The sequence below is a fragment of the Xiphophorus hellerii genome, chromosome 2 (assembly GCF_003331165.1).
Source record: "Xiphophorus hellerii strain 12219 chromosome 2, Xiphophorus_hellerii-4.1, whole genome shotgun sequence".
Lineage (NCBI taxonomy): Eukaryota > Metazoa > Chordata > Actinopteri > Cyprinodontiformes > Poeciliidae > Xiphophorus > Xiphophorus hellerii.
The window spans coordinates 30,093,414-30,120,152 of NC_045673.1; the positions used below are offsets into that span (position 1 = coordinate 30,093,414).

The 26,739-nt window shown below is 41.6% G+C and overlaps 1 protein-coding gene across 6 annotated transcripts in view; it reads right to left on the reverse strand.

The window, feature by feature from the left end:
- The window catches only part of ptprz1a (protein tyrosine phosphatase receptor type Z1a), a 90,001-nt gene that overhangs the window by 7,734 nt on the left and 55,528 nt on the right, over positions 1 to 26,739 (reverse strand). For 5 of the 6 annotated variants that reach the window (XR_004336680.1, XM_032546244.1, XM_032546245.1 and 2 more), the window contains 8 exons: positions 23,824 to 23,962; positions 11,522 to 11,607; positions 10,955 to 11,040; positions 8,281 to 8,301; positions 5,822 to 5,918; positions 2,959 to 3,041; positions 1,898 to 2,032; positions 1,617 to 1,751 (listed from right to left, as the gene is read on the reverse strand). Coding sequence is in view for 5 of the 6 variants with exons in the window: in XM_032546244.1 (XP_032402135.1) it covers positions 1,617 to 1,751; positions 1,898 to 2,032; positions 2,959 to 3,041; positions 5,822 to 5,918; positions 8,281 to 8,301; positions 10,955 to 11,040; positions 11,522 to 11,607; positions 23,824 to 23,962 (782 nt within the window). In the remaining variant the exon portion in view is untranslated. The remainder of the gene's footprint in view (positions 1 to 1,616; positions 1,752 to 1,897; positions 2,033 to 2,958; positions 3,042 to 5,821; positions 5,919 to 8,280; positions 8,302 to 10,954; positions 11,041 to 11,521; positions 11,608 to 23,823; positions 23,963 to 26,739) is intronic. The other variant, XM_032546248.1, reaches the window with a different exon arrangement.

Consider the following 26,739-nt stretch of genomic DNA (forward strand, 5'->3'; position numbering starts at 1 on the left):
CTATTCCGTTTACTTCTAGAGCGCTAGAATGTATTGGAATGTATGTAACTGACTTTAAATCTGTCCATATAAATGAACTGAACTGGCAGTGCGTTCAGTTTCAGTAAATAAACTGGAACTCTTTATTTTATCATTCACATTTATCGTGAATGATGCTCTGCAAATACTAAATTCAATTTACCAGAATTCTAGCTGAGCAGCCCATCATTTTCTGTCCGTTATATGTTTGTCATTTTCTCCAATAAACTCTTTACTCATTCGTGTTTTTTTCTTTCAAGCACACTGCTCTTCTGAAGAATGTCTGTGACAACCATTTTAGTCAGTTCTTGTAGAGGAACGCTTTTTAACATCTGCTTCCATGCTCTTTAAATCTAAGAGAGCCACCTGCTTTGCTCACAGAATAAACAACCTCACTGCAAGCATGTGGATACAGTTAATATATTTCAAATATTCAGCAGCATGATGATTTGGTTTTGTTGGTCTTCTATACCATGTTAAACTTAGTTGTAGATTAGTTATCACGTAGCAAAATAATTTCCACCGATAATGACTGATTGATGTGGTTAGTGAGTGATATTGCACTGCCTTTAATTTGAACAAAACTTTTTCTACTTTTTTTTTTACAGTTTATTTACGTATTTATTAAAACAAAAGAAAGGGAGAATGTGTCATTTTTCCATCAGATTTGTCCATAAATTCTGCTTCAGTGCCGCTGCGCTGCAAGTTCCCCCTGATGATTTTTTGCACACCTTTATCATCACACTAAGCTGATATTCATCCTCCACTATAATCACATTTTAACGAAGAATCCTAAATAAAAAATCTGGGGATGGTTAGCTGGAGGGTTTGGAATTTCTCTCTAAGTTTTGCTTCCTTCCCATTGAATCTGGATGTTTGTTTTTTCCACTTTAAAATTTGAGCTTCTGGAATGTCAGTGAGCAATGAGAGAAATAAATAAAGGAATCTAGGCATTGAGCTCATCTTTATCACCTGGCTGCTTGTTCTGAGTCAGGTTCTGCTTCTGTTGGAGGTTTCTTCTTGCTACAAGGGAGTTTTTCCTCTTCACTATCACTACAGGAATGCTCACTAGAATGAGGGATTGACGTAAAGTCAATGACAACTCAAACGATTGTCGCTACGTCCAGGAGGAGTGAATGATGCAAGCCAATGACTCAATGCTCTGCTGGATTTCCTTAGACAGAAAGTTTTCATTATTCAAGCTAATTTGAACAATGAACTGAACGTAATGTTGTGAGTTGGTGCTGTAGAAATAAACTGAATTGAACTGAATCCAATTCAATTCAGGCACAGTTCAGTTCTCAGGACTTATCTCACATTTTTATCACACACTGTGACCTGAGTGGACTTCATGCTAAAGAAGTTAGCATTTTGTTTTTTGTTTTTAACATTCAGAACACATAAGCACACTGAAAATTATATCTAAATTAATACTAGTGCATTCACAGTATTTGGAGGGCAATAATCAAACACATGCAGAGTTTAAAGCTAAACCTTGAAGTAACTTGAAATTTGTCATTTCACACAGATGTTTATTTTAGTCACTTATATATATTTAGATGAACATTTATAATTGAAAGTTAGTTCTGTCATCTGACCTTTTTAGTGATGGTATCCCTCACACGGAATGTTCTGTGTGTGTAGTAAGCCAGAACTCTGGTACTCTTTACAGTCACAAGGTACGGCCCGTATTCCTCCTGCTCTTCTGCCGGCCAGTACTGATCACATTTTCTCTGAGGGCACACAAAAACAGAGGAGCTGCATAAAACATAAGCGATTAAAAATGCTGATTTGTGTCTCAGGTTCGATTTAGCCTTATTGTTGGTATGACAGAAGATTTGTTACATTTCTTCCAGTGGGACCAAAGCCATCTACTCACCCGTCCGTTTTCTACCAGGTTGGTGATCATAACAATGATGTGAACATTCTGCTCCCAGATCATCCTCCAGAAGTCTTCAATACTGGACCTCAGAGGACCCTGAGCAGCAATGTATGACCGCGGCCTCTTATACCCCTACACAACACAAAGCACCTGCTTCAGCATGGAAAAAAAAAAACTTACCCACATTTACTGTCATTGTGCGTCATACACTTACTGGTAATTACTATTCAGCCTGTAAAAGAGGCAGAATTCTCTCACTCAGATTAATAAGAACGACTACAACAGAGTGTGTGGAAAATATTCACTTAGATTCTCAATAATTTTCACATGCAAAATGTCTTGCCATGCAGGAAACACAAACCAAATACTTCATCTTTTATGATAAAAATAATTTCAGTCACATTCCTGCAACACATTTTGAAAGATGTTGGAACAGCAACACTTTTGCCACCTTGGGATTCATGTTCACAATGATTTAGAATGAAGCTATAAAGTGTGTCAGGCTTCATGTAAAGGCCTGGAGGATTCATTTTGTCTTTAGCGGCATTTGGGCTTGTTTGGTCTCACTTGGTTCCTGACAGAGCATGTTTCTTGAGCATTGTAAGAAACATTATGCTGCTACCAGCATAATGTTGGTTTGTTTATTTTTGAATACTTTTTGCAGTACTAGTTATTTATTCTGAGTAATCAAACAAGAAAGAAGGCAGGGAGAGAAGGGGAGAAACATGAAGGTCCCATGATTGAACATCCACCAACATGCCTTGGGATCCCTCATTTTAAAATGCTCTTCTTGATCTGGATGTAAAGTTTCCAAAGTCTGGCCAAACAGATACTTTACTGGAATACCAGACCCAGTACAGCACGACTGGAAAAAGATTTAAAAACTTTTACTGCTAAATGCAGTTTCACCATGTATGAATGACAGTGTTCCAGAACAGAACTTTGTTTGATTTAAATACAATTAATTTGTCTAACACATTTAAACTGTGTTTTCTATGTATTAGACAAATTGACTTAAAGAATCAATTTTCCTATAAATGAAACCAACAACTTCTTACATCCACATAGTTGGCATTAATATAATCGGTGGGTTTTCCATCTTTGCTGGCTCGTGGAGAAAGCTGAACCCGGCTGTGGTCATCTGAAGAGTAAAGAAGAAAACAAAACTGGATCAGATAAATATGAAAAATAAATCATAAAGCTTTCTGTTCTTTAAACATACTTCTACAGACCAGAGAGCTGAGGATATTGCTTAGTGAGGAAAGGAGGACTTGGAGGTTTCCTTTGATCCATTCAAAGACGAAGAAGAATCTGAGCACTCAGATGAGGGAAGTCCATTACCAGGTCGGAGGTTGCTGGGCTAATTAAAAACCTCCCTAGTTGCAGGTTTCCAGGAATGGACAAAATTTGCCCCAGGAACTTGAAGACTATGGGCACTGTGGGACTACTGTGGTTGAGATGCCTCTGTGGTGCTATATGGAGGACTGGGTTCACACCGAAAAAAGAAGCTTTAAGAAAGTGACCCGTAAATTGTGCTCTGACTATTTAGTGATCACAATTCTCAGTGTGAAAGCTTGCTCTGTTGCATTGAAAAGGAGTCACTCACCAGTTGTTGAACATCTAATAAAGGCAAGCTATTTGGCCATGGAACAATGAACCAGAACTGGTGAAGCGGTTATGAGAATTTGACTGTCCAGTCTATTGTTTTGTGACCAATAACTGTGCTTAAGCATTTTATAGAGAACCTGGGATACCAGGGTTGCTTTAAAGGGCTGTTTGATCTTTTATGCCCAAAGCGACAGCTATGAATGCATTCTTCCCTCAAAGTCAACTTGTCTCCGAGGCGGGTTAAAGTCCATCAGGGCTGTCTCCTTGTCTTTGTCAAATTTAAAAATTCTTCATTAATCCCAAAGGTAAATAAATGTCGTAACTCATTAATTTACATTCTTCAAAAAGTTATTGAACATGGAGATGGCTGTTGGCAATAAAGATCTCCTGCAGCAGTCTGTACTGCCCTTAGTATGAAGAAGCTTCTGACTGAAGGTGCTCTGCCTTTCCAAGACAGTCTCATGAAGAGAATGGTCAGGGTTGTATAGAATTTTCTTGATCCTTTGCATAATAATCTCCAAAGGTTCCACAGTCATCCCCAGAACAGAACCAGCCTAAATTATCAGGCTGTTGAGCCTTTTTAGGTCCTTGGTTCTGATGCTGCTGCCCCAACAGATGATGGCAGAAGTGTCTAAAACTAAGATCTCAAGGATGCGGAGATTGTGGTGTCTGATTCGGGAATCACGAATTCCCAACTTTGCATTTCAAAGATTATTTAGTATTATTGACATCATCACACCATAACGTTCAGTGTGCACTGGAGCACTTTGCTGTTAGGCATGAAACATGTAGGATGATATTCAGCAATGTCTTTCCTCCATAGTCCTGTCTTGGTATTTCAAATATGCTGTACATATACTGCAAATGTACTCCTCAAGATGGTATTGGTTGATTCACTTTATTAAATCAAGCATCAAAGTAGACAGGACACATGAAACGGAATAGGAACCAACACTATATTGCCAAAAGTATTTTAAGTGACATCCCCTTCCTGATCCACAGGGTTCAATATGACGTTGGTCCACCCTTTGCTGCTAGAACAGCTTCAACTCTTCTGTGAAGGCTGTCCACAAGGTTTAGGCGTGTTAATGGGGATCTTTACCATTCTACCAGAAGCGCATAGTGAAGCCACAAACTGATGTTGTACGAGAAGGCCTGGCTCTCACTCTCTGCTCTAATTCACCCCAAAGATGTTCCATCAGGTTGAGGTCAGGACTCTTTGCAGGCCAGTCAAGTTCATCCACACCAGACTCTCCATCCATGTCTTTATGGACCTTGTTTTGTGCTCTGGTGCACAGTCATGTTGTAAGAGGAAGGGGCCAGCTCCAAACTGTTCCCACAAAGTTGGGAGCATGGAATTGTCCAAAATGTCTTGGTATGCTGAACTATTCAGAGTTCCTTTCACTGGAACTAAGGGGCCTGAATAACAACCCCACACCATAATCCCCCCCTCCACCAAACTTTAATGCAGTACTTTGCATTGTACTGCATTGCAGTACAATCTAACTCGTCCATCAGATTGCCAGATGGAGAAGTGTGATTTGTTACTACAGAGAACACACCTCCACTTTTCTAAAGTCCAGTGGCAATGCAAGGGGATGGCTACCAAGCCATTGGCATGAATACCCTGCCTCGCTCCTCAATTGCACCCCATAGCATCACAACCATATCAACACAGTGTTGCTAAGGAGACAATGGTTCTCAAATTAAAAAAGGTGGATTTTGCCACTGCTTTGACTACAACAGAAAGGATCTCACTGAGCAGATGAAATAAACCCCAAACTCTGCCTTAAAATAAATAAAACCGTAGACTGCACACTGAAGCAGTTGTCAGCATTATTGTCATCCAGCAAGAAGGTCTAAAATCCAAATCCCAGTTGGGATATTATGCCAGTTTGTAAGTTTTTCCATTGAATATGTGAGTGCTCTTGAGTACTTCAGCTTCCTCCCACAGTTCAGCTACATGAATGTTTGGTTTATTGGCCTCTCTAAGTATCCCTTTGATAAGAGTGCGATTGTTTATGGCATTTCTTACTGTGTTACTCTGTGATGACCTGGAAACCTGACTGGGTGCACTCTGACTGCTGGAAGCAGACAATATAAGCAGGTATAAAACAGAAAGGATGGAAAAAATACACCGTGATGAGGATCCAGGAGAAAAACATATACACAGTACATGCGTGCACACCCCCACAGACGCCCACGTGCTCCCCCCCCCCCACACACACACACGCACGCATGGACATGTTTTTACCACATTTGTTCTGTCTGAGGTCTGTAGAACCAGTTAGTACTGAACTGATTTGGACTCACAGGCCAAGATGTTGTTGTATCTGTTCTTGGTCTTATTGTCAGGATAGTTGGAGCTGTCTGAGGTCATCCACATGTCCACTGTGCAAGCCTGTACATCCTATAAGAAACACAGGCACAAAAAAATTACAAGTCTAGACCGAGGATGAAATTATGAGTGGTTTGCTGCCATATCTGTTGGGCGTCCTTACTGTTATCATTTTGTGTACAAGCCCATTGTTGTTTTTTCCAGCCTGCATTGATTAAAGTAAATCAATTGTCTGTGTCCCTACTACCTGCTGCAGGAGGGAGTTTTGATTTTTATTCAGATCATGCTTGTTTTTCAAACATGTCTGTGGAGTGTGCCCTGTAGTGTTGTTTGACAGGTGGTTGTGGCTCTATCTATTAGAGTATCTTACTCTAATTTTATCTGGAACATATTCTGTAATCAAGGCCCTTGGCAGTGAGATCATTACTCAACTTTACTGAATTTCTGCATGCATAAGAAAAATGAAAAACAACCAAGATGGTCAGATGATTACAGGTCATTTTCAACCTGATCTCTCATGATGTACGATTGATTACAGACATATTAGAATGCATCTGACTGTTAAAAGTGTCGCTATTTACCGAATGAAACTTCATGACAACGGTCGTAAACATTCATCAAAACTCTTTCATCTTCATCACAGGTGTCACGTCAGTCTTATGCACACCCCGTCAAATAAAGTGTTACCCAAATTTCTCTTTCCCTGTTCTGGCATTTAGGAAATAGACTTTTTTTTGCAAGTGACAAGGCACCTATGCTGAACTTTTATTTACTTAAAGTCCCCTTTCTTCATATGTCATGTTCTCAGTGTTTTGAGGAACAGAAACCTCTTTGTGCAAAAAGACATGTTAAAAACAGGCTTCATTTTTATACCATTCCCTTGTTAGGGTATAAACTATGAGGGGCTGTTTAGGACAAAAACTATGTTTTGACTCACACACACTACTAAAGACTCATACACACACAAAATTTTAAAATTGCGCATTCTCACTATTAAAATATTACACATGCATACAATTTTTCTTTCTGACGCGCATACATAAAAGACTAAGATTGCACATATACACTAATAAAATATTGCATGCGCATGCATTTTTTTCTCTCGCACACCCACAAGACTAAATTTGCACATATACACTATTAAAATATCACACACACACACACACACACACACACACACCCGCACGCCCCCACACACAAAGCATACAGACATACTATTCTGAATGATAGGTCGAAAATGTATGTGTGTGTGTGAACTAACACTAGGCTAAATGAATGAATGGATGAATGAATGGATGAATGAATGAATGGGGATGAGTCTTGTATTTGTCTGTGTGAGAGTTGCCACGGAAGAGGCGGGGCATCATTTGGAGATAAGATCACGCATACATTAAAGTAAGTGAAGTTAGTTTCAAGATGGTAAACGCCGATTACTCCGCTGAGCGCCAATATCTAATATCCAACTTGAAACTAACTTCACTGCGGTATCAACGCATGCGTGATCTGATCTCCAAATGATGCCCCGCCTCTTCCGTGGCAACTCTCACACAGACAAATACAAGACTCATTCCCTTTCATTCATTCATTCATTCAGCCTAATGTTAATTCACCCCCCCCCCCCTCCCCAACACACACACCCATTTTCAACCTATCTATCAGAATAGTATGTCTGTCTGTATGCTTTGTGTGTAGGGATGTGTTTGTGTGTGATATATCTCGTGTGATATTTTAATAGTGAATATGTGCAATTTTAGCATTTTTTGTGAGAAAAATTGTATGTGTGGGGGGCATGTGTAGTATACATGTGCAATTTTAAGATTTTGTGTGTGTATGAGTCTTTAGTAGTGTGTGAGAGACAAAACAGTTTTTGTAGTAAATGTACTCTAAACATGCAGTTCCTGCATGGGGAGTAGTATCTCCATGTCTTGGAGTTTTCATTACAAAGGTTTTAATCAATTTCTGTAAGTTTAGCCAGAAGTTAATTTGTGAATTGATTTGCTTTGATTTGCATGTATGTATGGATTACTCACATCATTACTGACATCTGGTGTGAATCTAACTATCAACAGAAATATTAGAAATACATCAAAAATGCATTAATATGTTAAAGGTTTATTTTTTTCTACTTTGGCCTCATTATAAGAGTCTGTATAAGAGTCCTTTGCTAACCTTGACTTATTGAGATCTGGAGATAAGACATATTTTAAATATAATAGATTTAGATGTTTCTATGATTTATTATGCTTAGAAATTATATCTGACATTGTGTTATCATCAACAATGAATGAATGAATGAATGAGGACAATTTAGAGTAATTAACTCTTATGGTAATAAGAAATATTCATATTGAAGACATTTCTGAGACGAGACATATCTACTGTCTGATGCAGGATCAGTCAGTAAATTCACACAGTCTGGAGGAGAGCATCTTACCTCATAACTCTCTTTCAGTGTCTAATGATGAGTGTGAGGAAGCAGCAGGCAGTCCAGATATTTCCATGACAACACAGACAACCAGAGAGGTGCAAAATATACAATTACAAGACAACACAACACAAAAAGAAAACAACAAAGTACACAGTTTGATGCAAGAGTTACAAATAAGGCCAACCAAAGGGAAACTCCCCCAAGTACTCAAATAATGTGGATAAACCAAAGAACAAATGAAAAACAACTACAATCAAACACTGCACTTACATCTGTACAAACCTCCTCCTTCACCCTAAACAATCTTTGTTTTCTACTTATTGATGACAGTGATACATTCAGAACAGTTTTTAAATCAAATACAACTCTGGTTACTGCTAAGGTTTCAATAACGTGTACATGCTTTGTGAGCATGTACACTCACTAGGCATATGAACAAATTCATGTGCTCATTTGTGTGAAAATGCTTCATCAACCCTGAAGCATCTGGCTGCTCCAACAGGCCAGATGCCTGAACATGTGGTCCTTCATGTTCATGCATCTGCAAAAACACCTCCACTCATGCCATAGTCACAAAACTGTAGCTCTGAGCCTTCCCCATCTGTGAGCACACAGGATATTTTAATGACAAAAGACTCACAGGTATCAGCTGCTGAGATTTCACTACAGATATCAGGACACGTGGACTGGAATGTCTCCAGCAGCACCCTTCACCTGCCTTCCCTGCTGCTGGTCAGAGGGCCCACCAGGGGGCACTGGTGCATGGCTGCCTATCAGACTACCCCAAGGCAGCTGTGGCTGTAATGTAGTAGCCATAGATGATAGCTCACCACCTTCATGCACACCTGAATGTGTGCATGAATGGATGAATGTAGTGTTTAGTGCTTTGTGGTCCTCTGGATTTGATAAAATGCTATACAGATAAGAGCTACTTATCATTTACCATAAGAATACCACATGGTGTCAGAACAGTTATTGTTTCATCCAGTCCAAGTGCCTGGAGCTGACACTTGTTGTGAATTGGCGCTATATCAATAAATTGAATTGAATACAGTATGACTGAAATGCCTGGACAGAACATGAAGAAAAAAAAGCGAATGAACAATTTCAAAAACACAAGTTTGCACAGAAGGAATGGTCACACACTGACATGAAAGATCACCAAATGTACTTGTTTGCATAGCAACACATGTGAAATTTGGATTACAGGTCAGGCTAAAATGATCAAAAGCTGGTGAACCATGTAGCTGATAAACCCAAACTGTTGTTGTGGAAAATATCATTAAGGTAATATCTACTGATCATGTTAAGCTGTGTCAGCATTCTAAGTGCCCTTGAACTCTCACCATGAACCTGTTTGGGTCACACACACAAGGTTGGATGCTGTTTTCCTGCAGCTGCCTGGGAGTCAGACAGCCTGTCCCTGGTTTTGGATCTCTTATCCTTGGTATAAAATCCATGTGTCGACTGGCAGAACTTTCATTCACAGCTGTTAATCTGGCTTGTTCATCATTGATTGTCTTTTAAGCTCTCTGTCTTGTGTACAATATACAAATAAACCTGACTGAGTGATTTCATCTAGCAGTGCTTGACAATTAATTTTTTCCACAACACTGTCTTCAAAAGAGGATACAAATAACAAACATTTTGTCCAGGGCCACCAGAAGGAACCACAGGCTGTCTTGGCTTAGAGCGCAGAGCTGAGAGGCTGCAGCCAAACTCTTACATTCTGTGAGCTCATCAAATGTAAGATTATTACATTTTATGAGCTTCCTATTGTTAGTTAATGACTAACTGATTGTCAAAAGATCTTTTATTCATTATTCATTATTTTACTATTCATTAAGTTAATGTTAACAGCCAGTGAAACTGCTAGCTTCACTGCACTGTTAAAATCTGCATTACTTTATGTGAAACTAGTAAGAAATCAGAGATAGTGCTCTATTTTTATTCATTCTTGTCTAAAGGTCCAGTCTATATTAAAGATGCCTTTAATTTCACAATAAATTTCCATCATCATCATCATCATCATCATCATCATCATCATCATCATCATCATCATCATCACTAAAATGTCTTTAAACCAAAACCATGTATAACGTCTTTGGGATATTGTTTTCTTTGGTGGCAGTTTGAGGACAAAGCTGGAGCCTGTATTCATTCTAAGTCAGTGAACAGAAAAGACACAAGTGACTTCCTGTTCACAACAATGAAGGGAGGCTCCTCACAAACCATGTGCATGACTGCAGTCCCAGTGAACAGGCATTTTGAGAGTGCTCTAAGCTTATTCTGCTCTTGTTTTTAGCTAATATTTTATTAGCTTATTTAATTGTGTCAAATCTCTTAATTACTTGTTTTTTTGTGTTTGTAACTTTTTGTTTGTTTTTTCCAAAACATGTCTCTCTTGTGAATGAGATCTTGGATCTCAATGAGACGACCTGCATGAATAAAGATACAATTTTGGGGGGGTTTAAATCTCTGCAATAAAAAAAAAGCATTTCAGTTCATTCTATTTATTCATGGATCATTAATGATCCCGGGATCAATATTAGTCAAACAACGCTGTAGCCATGCATCATGGTTTAGTGACAGGGACAACATCCAGGAGCTGCTTGCCAGCGCAGGGTTTCTGCACATGACAGCTGGAATCACAAGTAGAGAGATGTTCCTGTTCTCATACCTCAAACTCTGCGGTGAAGCCCTGAGTGCTGTGAAGTTCAGCAACGCGTTTGACAAAGTCCTTCACTAGAAAAGCCGTGTCCTCACCTGGAAGATTTAAAAAGGAAAATTAAACACATAGAATAAAGATGATACAGAAACCAGACATTTTTGGGAAAATGTATTTTAGGCAACTTTATTTCCAAAGTTGATCTTTTTTTCATTTTTTTCAGTTTTGGCAAGAATCATCCACAGAAGACTACATTAAAGCCTTAAAGAGAGAGAGGACAGATGTTGTTTTTCTTAACTTCTTTAAAGAAGAAAGCACTGGTCAGCTGGACTGGTCATCAGTATTTGTTAAACATTGGTGCTCTGCAGGAGTTTGGATATTTTTTTTATAATGTCGATACTTTTGAAGCATCAGTTATAACATAACACATTCTGTGATTCAGAAAATGTGGTAACAAAGTGATGTAGTATTTAGGAATTTAAATTTGCAAAACAAAATTTGCCAAAAGCAAGAATGAGTTTTATGTTTTCAGATTTTCATACATATATATTAGTATTTGTAAGTGTGTGTGTGTGTTACCAGATGTTGATGCAACAGCAGACTGTGTGATGACTCGGGGTGATGACATGTTGTGGATGTAAAAGTGAGCCGTCTGGAAGCACATTCTGTAGAAAAGAAAGAAACAGGATGAAGGTTTTACTTTTCTTTGTTCAACACATAGATTATAGAAACAGAAATGTTTCTGCTGCGGCCATGTTTGAGCTCAGGGAAAACCAACTTAAAAACAGAAAGACAAAAATAACGCCGGCAGCAGAGCAACAGCAGTGCAGTGAATCCAATAGCTGTAAGATGCTTTTGTTTTCATGTGATTCTGCGTGAGCCCAGATTTTGACATTACACGTTAATCTTCACATAAACATGGAAAAAAAGATGTTCTGCTAATCCTCAACATGTTTTTAAACGGATGAGGCTGCTGTAATGAACCTGCGAGATCTCAGCCAGAAATGGACATCGCCTGGGAAGACGGCTGAGCCCAGAGATTAACAGACGAATACTTAGAAGAAAACACAATAATCAAAGACTGAGCCTCACTGGTTCAGAAAGCCAACAATGGATTTCTGTTTACATGGTCAAGAAGATGTTTATACACATTCACTATGTTCATACTTTGCTTTAAATCTGCCTACGCATCTAAAACTGATCTATCTGTTCAGTTTTATCAAAGCAAAGATGTTTGGTTAATTTTGCTCTCTTTTGCAATGACACAAGAACGACTCCGAACAGGCAGACCAAGACATGGACAATAAATCTAATATTTACACATAATGTCTGAGTATAAAACTGCAGACATAATGTTTTTATTTTTGTTCAAAACAGAGCATTTTCTTCTGAATTCAATAAAATTGAAGCAACTACATTCAGTATTTTTACACTAGAAAAACAACCATCTCTTCTCTTTTGTTATACTTTTAAGTCATCTGTAATGAGTGTAGAATACTCCACTACAGAATTGACTTATTTACTTGTTTGTCATAGTGCTAAAAAAGCATTTTAAGGGGCGTGCTGTGGTGGCGCAGGGGGTTAGCACGCCCCACGTTTGGAGGCCTTAGTCCTCGACGTGGAAGTCGAGGGTTTGACTCCCAGTACCGGCGACCTTTGCCGCATGCCTTCCGCCCTCTTTCCTGTCTGCCTACTGTCGCAAAAAATATGAGCCACTAGCGCTGCAAAAACTCTTCGGAGAAAAAAAAAAAGCATTTAAAAGTCACTTTTTTCCAAAATCTAAAAATTTCCCAGAGACACATTTAGAAAAATCATCCCCTTCAGATTTGATCTATTTCAGTATTCTAGATTTTGAAATAGAGATGATCAAATGCAATTTAGGTTCATAAAAAACTCAGTGAAATGGTCTATTAGTTTAGTTAGCTGAGCTGTGAAGCAGATCCCAGTGTCAGTCAGTTTGTTTTCTGAACTCTAGACATGATTTTAACGTTGGAGCTACACAACAAAGGTCGACCTCATTTAGACACGTCACTTTTGTCTATTCATAGCTGGGAATTAGACCCATAGATTTCTTCTATGTTTTATTTTAGACTTCAAGCTGAAGATAAGATCCACATATTATGCAGCTGGTGTGTAAATCATACAGAAATGCTAAAAAATGTCTAAAGAGTAAGTCAAAGACAAATACATAATAGACAGCAACTCTAATTTGCTATTTTTCAGTAGTATAAAAATGACGAGATACTGACAGCTATTGTACTGCGGTAATAGATTGAAGCAGCATGCTGTTTAGAATCCTGTAATTTCAAAGAAGAACTGCTGACAGGGATGAAGCAGAGCTGACAGAAAATCTCTGCTAAAGATTGACTGACACGCTGCATAAAGTATATCAGTAATGAGAGGCCCACAGTTCCAAATCAAATACAGTAGCATTAGACATCCACGATGCAACAGCATCTACTGTCCGCAGTAGATGCTGTGGTCTTTTCAGAGCAGTGCTTTCAGTGTCCACCTGGTGGACAGACTCCCTCTGCTGTTGCCTGTCAAACTCTGGCCTGGACCTGCAACACTTTCTAAAGAGTTGATCAAAAGCAGGACATTCGTGATTTTTTGCCACATGACCATCATAATTACTACAGTGAGTAATAAACTGTGTGGTGTTGTTGTGCAGTTTGATGTCAACCTGATCTTGTCAGTGTCTCATCTCTGTCCAGCTGTGATTTAATCTGCATCTACAGTTGTGATAAGGGTATGTGGTGACATTTATGTTTTATTATGGTCCTCAGTCATCTCACGGATCTGACATATTGGAATGGCCTTAGTGAGCAACAGATCACACACAGTAAATGTCCAAAGTGTCAAATAAGCAGTGTCAGAGCATGGGAACACTATAAAAGTTCATACTAATAGTGTCATGTCCACGAAGCGGTGCTGTGAATGTGTGTTGTCTCCTACCCTCTCTCCTGCAGGGCGTGTCGGACAGGAGCGGCCAGCTGGAGCTCATCTATTCATCAGGAGGAGCGTTTTTATAGAAGCCGGATCCTGATAGCGCTGCCAGATGGTTCTACGCTTCCAGTGAGTTCCTGTTCCTGGTCAAAAAGTCCTCGTTCCGAAGTAATCCTCGTTTCTGGTCTGTAAGAGGGTCTGGTTTGGCCTCTCGTCCGGCTCCTGCTCACAGCCGTTCCCCGTCTCCTGCCTGGCTCCGTTTCCTGTCCGTCCGCCTTCGTTGCTGGATTCCCCCCCCCCCTCGCTCAACGCGCTCGCCTGCCTGTCCACCCATCGACCCCAGTGGATGCTCCGTCCACCTGTCTGCCCCCCCGCCCCCGCTGCTGGTCACAAATAAATTCGAACTTACCTTTTGCTGGTGTGGCGTTTGTAGTTGTTTCTGCACTAGAGTCTGTGAACAAACATGTCAGAACCATCTGGCCATGTTGACTCTGCAGCGCAACTACGAACTGCAGTAACAGAGCAAGGAGTTCTGTTAGGCCGCCATAACAACGCGCTTCAGGCTATGCAGCAGCAGCAGTCTGAGCTAACGCAGAGCCTTTCCGAACTGTCGCAGCAGCTGAAGGAGATAAGTGCTAAGATCAAGCTGTCTGCCTCAGGAACCGGTACTCCTGCCGCCTCGCCTGCTCCCGTCACTACCTCCCCTTCACCCAGCTTCCGTGAGGTTATTTCCCCTCCGCCGGAGCCGTTTTCCGGGGAGCAGGGTAAGTGCAGGGGTTTCCTGCTCCAGTGTGCTCTGGTTTTTGGCCGATCGCCTCAATCCTTCCGCGATGACGCCAGTAAGATTTCATATGTCGTTGGTCTTTTAAGAGGCAAGGCCCTGAAATGGGCTGAGGCGATAATTAACGAGTCAAGCGTGCATCGTTACTCATATGATGACTTTATTGAGTCCTTCAAGCAGGTTTTTGATATGGCAGCCAGTAGGGAGGACGCTAGCAAGAGACTTTGGGAGCTTCGACAGGGTAACCGGCCTGTCTCTGAACTCGTAGTGGAGTTCCACATTCTGGCTGCTGAGACGGGGTGGAACAGTGCGGCTCTTAAAGGGGCTTTCCGCAACGCTCTCTCCGAGAGGATGAAAGATGAACTTTCTTACCGTGACGAATCTAAGACTCTCGAGGAGCTAATCAATCTAGCAGTCCGGATTGATAACCGGATACGGGAGAGGTCCAGACAACGATCCGGGACCTCCGCAGTCCCGTCTAGGACCGAGGTTCCCAGAGTCACATCTCCGACCCCGAGTTCCCCTTCGTCCCCATTACCACCGCCTGAACCTATGGAGATTGGTCGGGCCCGGCTCACTCCCGAGGAGCGTCAACGGCGGAGAGACGCCGGATGCTGCTTGTACTGCGGGGTTCCCGCCCACTTCATCGCCAACTGCCCTGTTCGCCCAAAAGCCGGGGCCCGTCAGTAAGCGTGGGGGTACTGGCGGGCAAACTCACCACCAAACCTCATGTGAGTATCCCTTCCCTTCTTTGTATCCGTCGAGAGACGCATCCCATACTAGCATTTATTGATTCAGGGGCCCAGCAAAACTTAATCAGTCCAGAGGTTGTTAAGGAGTATGACATCCCGGTCCACACTCTCTCTGCCCCCATTCCAGTGTCGGCATTGGACGGAGGTCCATTAACTACCATAACCTGCCGCACTGACCCACTCTCGTTAGTGGTTTCAGGAAATCACCATGAACAGATTTCTTTTTTTGTGTTTCCGACCGAGTCCGCCCCCCTGGTTCTTGGTTACCCTTGGTTACAGACTCACAACCCGCACATTAACTGGTCTAATGGTCTCATTGAGTCGTGGAGCGAACACTGTCATAGTTGCTGTTTACAATCTGCCGTCCCTAGGGGGCCCCCCAGCCCTACTGCAGAACCTGAACCCCCAGACTTATCATCGGTTCCCACCGAGTATCATGATCTTAAGAGAGTTTTCAATAAGGCACTAGCTCTATCTCTCCCTGCACACCGCCCTTATGATTGTGCAATTGAATTGCTCCCTGGAGCCCCCCTGCCTTCAGGCAGACTTTACAATCTGTCAAGACCTGAACATGAAGCCATGGAGAGATACATTTCTGAGTCTGTTTCCGCAGGCATAATCCGTCCCTCCTCTTCTCCCATGGGGGCGGGGTTTTTCTTTGTCCAAAAGAAAGACAAGTCACTCCGTCCCTGCATTGATTATCGGGGGCTTAATCAAATTACCGTCAAGAACAAATACTCTCTCCCTCTCATCTCTTCATCCTTTGAGTCGGTCCAAAGGGCCACCATTTTCTCCAAATTAGATCTGCGCAATGCTTACCACTTAGTGCGAATAAGAGAGGGAGACGAATGGAAGACTGCTTTCAAGACCCACATTGGACATTTTGAATACTTGGTTATGCCTTTTGGACTTTGCAACGCTCCAGCAGTTTTCCAGGCCCTAGTAAATGATGTCCTTCGGGATTACTTGAATGTTTTTGTGTTTGTCTATTTGGATGACATTCTAATCTTCTCCAACAGTCTCACCGAACACCGGACCCACGTAAGGAAGGTTCTTCAACGTTTACTGGAGAATAACCTGTTTGTGAAAGCAGAGAAATGTGAGTTTCATAAACCATCCTTGACCTTCCTGGGTTTTGTGTTTGAGGGAGGACAGGTGAGGCCCAGCCCTGAGAAGACCCAGGCTGTCCAGGAGTGGCCAGTTCCAACTTCCAGGAAGCAGCTGCAGCGCTTCCTAGGTTTCTCGAACTTCTACAGGCGGTTCATCAGAGGCTTCAGTTTGGTGGCCGCCCCCCTCACGGCTCTTACCTCTATCAAGAGACCTTTTTCCTGGACCCAAGAAGCTGACCGGGCCTTCTCAGAGCTCAAGAAGAGGTTTGTTAACGCACCCATTCTGATTCACCCAGACCCATCTACTCAGTTCATATTAGAGGTGGATGCATCCGGCACCGGGGTAGGGGCCGTTCTGTCCCAACGGTCTCACCTCGATAATAAGCTTCACCCATGCGCCTTTTTCTCTAAACGTTTCACTCCTCCCGAACGCAATTATAACATTGGCGACAAGGAGCTCCTAGCCATCAAATTGGCTTTGGAGGAATGGCGACACTGGCTTGAAGGCACAGAGCAGCCCATCCTGGTCTGGACAGACCATAAAAACTTAGCCTACCTGCAGTCTGCTAAGCGCCTGAACCCTAGACAGGCCCACTGGACGCTGTTCTTTTCCCGTTTTAACCTGACAATCACATACCGCCCTGGGTCCAAAAATTCTAAACCAGACGCCCTCTCCAGACAGCATTCCCCTGACAGCTTGGATGACTCCTCCAAGAGTGTCCTCCTGCCCACCTGTACGGTCGGTTCCATCACATGGGAGCTGGAGAGTTCCCTCAAAGCAGCCCTAGCAGGTGAACCGGACCCTGGAGGAGGTCCCCCCAATCGAACCTTTGTCCCCACCTCCATGCGGTGTCAAGTGATCCATTGGGGTCACGCATCGAGGTTCTCCTGTCACTCTGGGGTTAGCCGCACTATTGGACTCCTCCGACGCTATTTTTGGTGGCCATTCCTTAACCAGGATGTGCAGGAATATGTCAGGGCCTGCAGCGCCTGTGCTAGGGGTAAATCGTCCTACCGCCCTCCTGCCGGCCTGCTCCAGCCTCTCGAAGTCCTTTCACGTCCCTGGTCTCACATTGCCCTGGACTTCATCACTGGTCTTCCCTCCTCCCATAATAAATCAGTCATTCTCACCATCATTGACAGGTTCTCCAAGGCATGCCACCTAGTGGCATTGGCCAAGCTCCCGTCGGCCCCCGAGACAGCCAGACTCCTTTTACAGCATGTCTTCCGCCTGCACGGCATCCCATCTGAGATTGTCTCCGACAGAGGGCCTCAGTTTGTCTCACATGTGTGGAAGGATTTTTGCTCCACGCTAGGGGCCAAGCCCTGTCTATCTTCTGGCTTCCACCCCCAGACCAACGGACAATGTGAGAGACTTAATCAGGAGCTGGAGAATACCCTGCGTTGTGTTTGTGCATCTAATCCTGGTTCTTGGAGCACCCACCTACCTTGGGTGGAGTATGCGCACAACACGCATGTCTCGGCCGCTACAGGCTTTTCCCCATTTGAAGCCTCTATTGGCTACCAGCCACCTCTCCTACCGTCCTCTTTTCCAGAATCAGCCACCCCTTCTGTTAAAACCCACCTCAGAAGGTGTCAGAGAGTGTGGGGGCAAACTAAGGCTGCCCTGCAACGCACCTCCTTTCAGAATAAAAGGATAGCTGACAGACGACGTATGCCGGCTCCCCAGTACACCCCTGGCCAAGAGGTTTGGCTCTCTTCGAAGGATTTTCCCCTTAAGTCCACCTCTAAGAAACTCTCTCCTAGGTTCCTTGGCCCTTTTACCATCATTTCGGTCATTAGCCCCTCTACAGTGCGCCTCAAACTCCCTTCTCACCTCCGGGTTCACCCAGTTTTTCATGTTTCTCAGATCAAGCCTGTTCATTCCAGTCCCTTGTGCCCTCCACCGGACCCCCCTCCACCCTCCCGGCTAGTGGATGGCCATCCTGCCTTTTCTGTCCGACGCATCCTGGCGGTCCGCCCTCGTGGGCATGGCCGTCAATATCTGGTGGACTGGGAGGGGTATGGACCGGAACATCGGTCCTGGATTCCCCGTTCCTTTATTTTGGACCCTGATCTCATCTCTTCCTTCGAGAGGTCGTCTGCTCCTACCTCTAGTTGTCCGCCAAGAGGCGTCCATTAAGGGGGAGGGTACTGTCATGTCCACGAAGCGGTGCTGTGAATGTGTGTTGTCTCCTACCCTCTCTCCTGCAGGGCGTGTCGGACAGGAGCGGCCAGCTGGAGCTCATCTATTCATCAGGAGGAGCGTTTTTATAGAAGCCGGATCCTGATAGCGCTGCCAGATGGTTCTACGCTTCCAGTGAGTTCCTGTTCCTGGTCAAAAAGTCCTCGTTCCGAAGTAATCCTCGTTTCTGGTCTGTAAGAGGGTCTGGTTTGGCCTCTCGTCCGGCTCCTGCTCACAGCCGTTCCCCGTCTCCTGCCTGGCTCCGTTTCCTGTCCGTCCGCCTTCGTTGCTGGATTCCCCCCCCCTCGCTCAACGCGCTCGCCTGCCTGTCCACCCATCGACCCCCAGTGGATGCTCCGTCCACCTGTCTGCCCCCCCCCCCGCTGCTGGTCACAAATAAATTCGAACTTACCTTTTGCTGGTGTGGCGTTTGTAGTTGTTTCTGCACTAGAGTCTGTGAACAAACATGTCAAATAGTTTATTGATGCCTTGAGGCTTTTATTCTCAAATCACTGACATATGGCTCAATAGTTTCACCAGCCCTTTGCCCACATGTGTTGAATTTGTGTCTCTCCATAGTGATATTCATCAGAGGATTGCACATTTCACAAAACTTTCTTTTGAGGCATATGGGTTCCTCCCTAGATTCTACAGAAACCAGGACACTTCCTTTGTCCTCATCTCCACTAGATGCCCATATCGCAGCTGCATACACAAATGATGTTTCACTTTCAATCGCCTCAGGCCCGGCCAGCTTTAGAAGAATGCAGGGTCGAGCTTGTCCTTCAGCTTGTCTGAGTGTGCTGCGATGGACATGTTTTAGCAGGAGGGGCCATCTAAAGCCATCCGCCATGTTGTGAAAAGAACAATGGTTCCACACTATGGTGGTTCCTACAGTACTCACAGCATGAGATAATTCACAAAACCACTGAAGTCCAAGGTGTGGGCTGTGGTAATAAAGAGTCCTGTTGCATTGATGACTTGGTTTCATAATGACCGTTAGCCACCAGCAAACACAGCAGCGCACACTGCACAGTGGAACCATAAGCCAGAGAATAAAAAACCTAATCAGTGCCCGCATACGCAAAACCAGAAATATGGCATCTGTGAAAACCCAGTAGTACTGTGATACATCCACAATTAGAGACTGTCCTCCAGTGTTGGTCCATCCACAGTGGGGTTTAGTGACCAGGATGGAATGACCTGCCTGCTGTCCTGACTTCAGCCCTGCAGGAACAGCTTGTTCAGTGTGAGGCCCGGTTGCGTTAACTGTGTGTGTGTAAAAAATATCAGAGGCTTACCTGGTAATCAAGTTATAAATGTTTAGTGTTGAATGCTTTGTAATGAGACCTTTACTTCATTTAGAGTGAGTTTGAGAGCAAAACCACAAATCATTCATTTTTATAGAGCTGTGCAGGCGATAAACCTTGATTTGATGTTAGTTTGACTTCACATAATCTTTTACTTTCTTGCCAATGTTGTGGCTATTGACAAGTCAGGCAATGTTTTCCAAAGCTGTATTGCTTCTCCCTGGGTTGTCACAAAGGAACAATAGAGGAGGCGAATGCAGCAGGATTAGTGGAGGTTTTTTTCTTCTTGCCATCATCACATCGAGACACGAATCCCTGGACCAGCCTAATCAGGCGGATGTCATTTTCTATCCAGTGAGCCTCTCTAGACATATCAGCTGAGTGGATGCTCAAATTGCTGCAGCTGAGAAACATCCCTGGCCGAAGATTAATCCCCATGCTCCTCAGATTATTGCCGGATTAGCACTGCTCAATCTTTGATATACAACAACAAGCAGAGTGCAAAACAAGAACAACAAGTTAAGTCTAATGCGGCACTGGAAAATTACTTGGAAATGTGCAGTCAGTAAAAAAAAAAAAAAAAAAGGCTAAAAGTGTTAAACACTGCCTGACAGCATATCCAATCAGATTTCTGAAGATGGTTATTTCACAGTCTGAGAGGAAGAAATTTTTTTTTCAAATATATATTTTGTAAATAAATAAATAATTTAAAAAAAAGCAGTTAGTGGCAACAAATCAAAACATTAAGAAGGGAGTGAGTGGGACACACCTCCATATTGACTGGTAGCTCAACCATAAGGTGGCTACAGATAAAACCACGCTGCTCCGACACCCAGGAGTAAAACTACATAAGGAATTTTGTGTTGAATCCACAACATTCCTGATGTTGTGGATTCATCTTCCAAGAGAGTATTCCAAGAAAAGGAAAATCTTGGATCTATGGAGGAATTCTTCTGCCAATTTAAGTGCACACATTTTTATTGAGAAGATGAATTTTCCTGTTTACAGTCTTACATTTTATTCCACTTTCCATTAAAATATGTCTTTGTAGTACAGGCATGATTTAGACACATCTGAAGAGCACATAAATGTTCCAGACCAGATGTTTCCACCACAGGATGGTTGTGGCTTGTTATGAGTCCAGATGTCCCCCATGTCCACTTCTGCTTGTTTTAGCAGATTGCTCTTCAGGTTGCTGTTACATATGCATCTGCTAAGATGTCTTTCCTTCTACAATATCCACAAAGTTCACTTTTAATTGAATTCATCATCTTATTTTCTTTTTGCCTTCAAATGATCACACAGAGTAATCATCAAATTATATTTGAAAAAATAGTTTTTTTTCAAATAACAAGACCAAGGCCCAAAGAGCTCCAGTCCTGGGGTGTGGTCATGTTATGAAAAGTCAGTAGTAGTAAAGATTTCAGAAAGAAGACAGGGGCCACCTGGTCTGCACTTTTCTCGACACATTTGAAGGACAAACAGAAACAAATCTGCAGCGAGAGCCTGGAGAAATTTTAATGACGGCATAGAAGAATATCAAAACATATTTAACATAAAAAAGCAATGCCGTTGTTGCTACAAAATCGAGCTAGCACGGCGGAAACCAAGTCAATGTGATTTAGCAGAAAATTACTAATTTATTTAACATGCAGAAAAAGGAGAGTAATTTTGTTTGTCTTAAGAAACTCTAGTTATAGTTGTAAAATTGACCTAAGACCAAAGCTTTTTGTGCTTGGGACCAGGAACATAATAGAAAAACAAAAAAGATTTCATCTCGTGCCCCCGGTATCCCAAATGACAAGCAGAGACGCACCACTCTGCTAAGGAAAATCTCACTACATTAAAGTGAATGACAGATTCATGTCCACATAGGCACCTCTGCTGTACATTAACAGTGCAGGTGCTGAAACGAAATGCAACACAAAGAATGTTCCTGTGTCATATGAGCAATGTGTGGGCTGAAGTTTTATTGAGACAAGTTGACTGACAAAAAACTATGAGGGGCCGTATAGGACAAAAATGATGTCATAATTTAGGTGAACAGTACAGGTGTGGATATTTAACCTACACCAATGTAGGTTAGAGAGTTATTATTTATTTATTTTTTTAGAGGAAACTTTCTTAACATAATAATCAGAATAATCAACTTGAACAAATGTATTTTACTACCAGAGGTTCCACTGTATTTACCTTAACGTGGTTTTTGTTTATTTAAGCCTGTTGTCAGTGACGAGGACGTTACATCTCTCAGACTAGAGATTCATGCAGAGAAACATTCTCTTCATTAATCAGAAGTGTTCAATGAAGAGAATGTGCATCTTGTTTTTACATCTCGTAAAAAACAAGATGGACAGCGTCTTGTGTTTATAAGATGTGCATACATCTTGTAAAAGCAAGAGTACGAGATGTATGCGCAGTGGGAACCAGTTTCATTCTACTCCTCTAGTCTTTCAGTTATGCTGAAAGACAACCTCTACTGCCCTCTTCTGGTAAGTGTGAGAAACTTACCAAAACAACCAGAACAGTGATATTTAGATTACCAATAATTTACAGAAGGATGTTTTTTTTTTTATACATAGACGCATAGTTTATAAGTATTTTGTCTTGAAAAGAGTGAGGTTGTCATAAAAATAAATATGAGGAGAAATAACCAGAGTGTGTGACATGGAGGGGGGCATATTTAATGACTTTTTCAAGTGTAAAGAAAATTTCACAGATCAGTTTGAAAACAAATAATCACACTCTTTAGTCATAAAATAATGTCACTTGCAAAGGTATTTATGTTATTATACTATTTTAACTGTATCACTTTAATAACAATAAACATAAATAAACATAAACTTAAATTATTTTATGTTGATTTTATTTGACTGACCAGCACAAAGTAGAACATGTGATAAAAGAGCTGGAGGAGACTTGAGACTGGGGTGGATGCTCGTTTCAGGAGGAAATTAACTTTTAAAAAACCTGAGCTGCAGAGAAATGATTCAGACCTAAACACATTTATGTGTTAGAATGGCCTAGTGATCAAAAGGATTGTATGTCCCATCCAATGTCACTGATCTTGAGCAATTTTAAAGAAAATTGCTGCTAAACTTTAACCTTCTGGATCAATGTTTCTCAACTTTGGTCCTCAGGGACCACTGCCCTGCATGTTTTAGATTTGTTTCTGTTTCAGAACACCAGATTTTAAATGATTGCATCACCTCCTTTGCAGCCATCAGGTGCTGTAGAAGCCTGTTAATCATTAACTTATTCAAGTCAGATGTGTAGCAAAAGGGAAACACCTAAAACATGCAAAGCACTGGTCCCTAAGAAGCAGAAATGAGAAACACTGCTTTAGATGTACATGCTGATAAAGACATGCTCCAAGGGACTTTTGGCTTTGTTTCCAGAGAACGATGGTTCCACACAGTGTTGACTAAGTAGGGATGAAAAGAAATAGATGCAACACCTTTCAGGATTTGTTTTGTAAAAATGTGAATATTATGAATTTGTTTCTTTCCACTCAGTATGGGCTGCTACGATATGAACCATCTCCTGGTTTTGTTTAGTTGATTCTAGTTTGCGGTTTTTGTTAATATAGAAGTTATACTGTAGCTTTAATGTGGACCCTTTTGAAATGTGGGGTCATTCTTCTATTTTTTGCATCTTTTTCAGATTGGGATGACACCATCAGAATGGAGATATACAATAAAGGGACTATCAAATTAGGATTTTATCTGAAGATCAGAGAAAATAATATGGAGGTGTTTGGCAAGCAGCATGCGGGTGTGATGGAACAGTGGTACTGACCTCCAGTAGATGAAGATGCCAATGAGAACAACCAGGCCAAGGAGAGTGAGGGTGGAAATGATGACCAGAGGAACCACAGCCTTCCTCTCCTTCTCACTCGTGGAGCCAACCCTGGACTCATGGCTGCTGTTACTGGCATCTGCACAGAGTCAACAAAGGTGGGTAGATGTGAAACCATTCTGTGGGACAGGGAAACTGAAGCTGATGATTGTCAGTTGTTAACAAATGCTTACTTTTTTAATGTTTAAAACATTTTAGAAATCAGCTCCAACATTCATTATTTTAACTGTTCTCTTGAAATCAAATAACTGTTGTAGTCACATTGCTCATGTACTACTGACAGTGACAGAAATTACTTTTTCTTGAAAAATTACAATTATCCAAGAAACATAACTTAATGAAAGCCTTTAACTGCAAAAGATCACTAATGACCAGCTTTAAGCTTTAAGTTCTTGCTGGGAATATGCAAGAACAACAATGAGCCATGGGCTCATTGTTTAGCCTCTCTGTTTCTTTCTCTAAAGGTTCTGGCACACAGTGGGTGGGGAGTAACTAAGTACATTTACTTGCATTGCTGTAATTACAATTTGTCTACTTTGCACTTTAAGTTGTTTAGAAAAACTGAACTTTAACTTTTAATTGAATTTGTTTTGAGTAAAGTATTTTATTCAGTTACATTTGAAATCATATTCACAAACGAGTAAAATGAAACATAAGAAAACATCAGAAAAAAACTGACATTGATCTTTTGGCTAGTTTTGCACTTTGCCCCTTAGCTGGCATGTATTAAACATTGATAAACAATGTTCTGATGTTAGTGACACTAACTAACATCAATAACTAATTTGTTCTTTGTTGAACAAATTAGTTATTGTTATCAAATTTTGATTTTGCTTGAATTAAAAATTCATTGTCCTGCGGTATTTTCCCAGTTTTTTATTTTAAAGTCTATAAATGATAAGTGATTTATTGTTTGCCCTGTTTCAAAACAAACAACATTTTTTGGTCTGTAGACCACCTGTGTAAAATGTCGCAGTCAGTAAATCAAATGCACCAATCTGATCAGATTTTGGAAGTAGATGCGCTTATTCTAGGTCATAAGCTCATAGGCAGTATTTTCCCACTGTGTTGTGTTGGTTTCTACGAGCAAAATAACATGTAGCACAACTAAATACTCTCTGTTTAGCTTTTAATTGTGACATTTTGTAGCAAGCAGACCGACGTTTAACAGCTGCCTGTTGACAAAAGAGTTGAGCTCCGGTGGGTCGGGGAGGAGAGCCACACAGAGGAGGGGGGTGGATGGGGAGAGGCTCCAGACAACATGGATAATTCAGAATATTTTGGAATAAGAAAAAATGATATTTATAAACAGATGAAGTAGTGTTTTAGACTGCCTATTGCTACCAGATCTATTCTGACTCAAAGTGGAGCCATAACTGGTTCGCTCTCCGAACACCCGGCTTACTTTCACCTCTGCTAATGACAGATTCAAATGTTTTAATATGAATTTCAATCACTGACTCATGCTGATTCCACAAATAAAATCTGACAATGTATGTGAGCTCTAGACTAAATTCTGTTAAAATACATTTATCCCTTAAAACAGCTTTACAATTAGTTGTAGAAAATCCTACCTGGTCTCCAACTAACTCAGTCAAAGAAATCTAAAACTAACAGAAACATCTTTGCAGTGCACCAATGGCATCACTTTAGACCTCACATCTGTATTCTGGGTGATGATGTTAAAAAAGCTGTTAGATACTCTGAGATGCAGAATCTCCCTGTCACCATCACTCTGGTTGCCAGGAGACATAACAACAGCACCATTAATAAATAAATACCAGCAAGTGTTGATCATTTTCTTACTATCACCAAACAGATCATCTTACAGAACTGGAAAGCAAAACATTCACTCAGCAGGAAACACTGGAACAATCTATTCACTGAGAAGACATCAGTGGTAAAAGTGAAAGTGAAGCAAGCACATTGCATTCTGGGAAGGATTTCTAGGTCTACACCATTTTAGTAACTCAGAATGACATTGTGTAATATTCCTGCCCTTCCACACATAAAAAACTATTTTATTACCTTAGGACCTTGTCATGTGTATACATGTAGTGGTCAGAGTGTCATGCTGCAATAGGAATGACAGTGCTGGGTCCCCTGAGCCCTTATCCTTTGCCCTCCACAGCCCCCGCATCCCCGCCACACACATGCACACAGTCACTTTAATGGATTGAGGTAATCAGGGAAACTCAGAGGCGTCAAATTCATTTTGGTCCACTTCAAGATCATGAACCTTCTCAAATCTCAAAGGGTCGGTTGCGACAGAATGAATTAATCAAACCACATATTAACAAACTGAAAAAAAATATGATGGTTTTCTCTGAATTTTGCTTTATCCATCAGAAACACTGAAGATTCCAGTGTTTATGCAACAAATTGAAAAGTTTTTGACAGAGGAACGAAAGCGGCTCATTCATTTGGTCCTAAGGTCCAATCAGAGAAATGGACTCACCAAGATCCCTCTGAGAAGATTTCAAACTAAATGATGAAGACAGGGTTCATTGATGACACTTAACATAAATCACACTGGAATTGTTCTCACCCTGATGGAACATCTGCCTAAAACAAGGCATGGTTGGATTTTTCTATGAATGAATCCAGCAATTACCAAATAATTACCAGTTCGCTGAAGAGAAGTGGAACCTACCACTTCTAAAGCAGATGTGGTATTCTGCAATTAATGATGCAGGATATTTTTAATGAAGTCATTCATTCATTGCCTTGAAACTCTGTCCGAGCATTAAAAAGTGAAATATGTTAGATTTGTTGATGCACAACATGCAAAAACATAGAAGACTTCTTCAGTCTTATATTAGGACCAGTATCCCCAGGCAATAATTATTAGCCGTT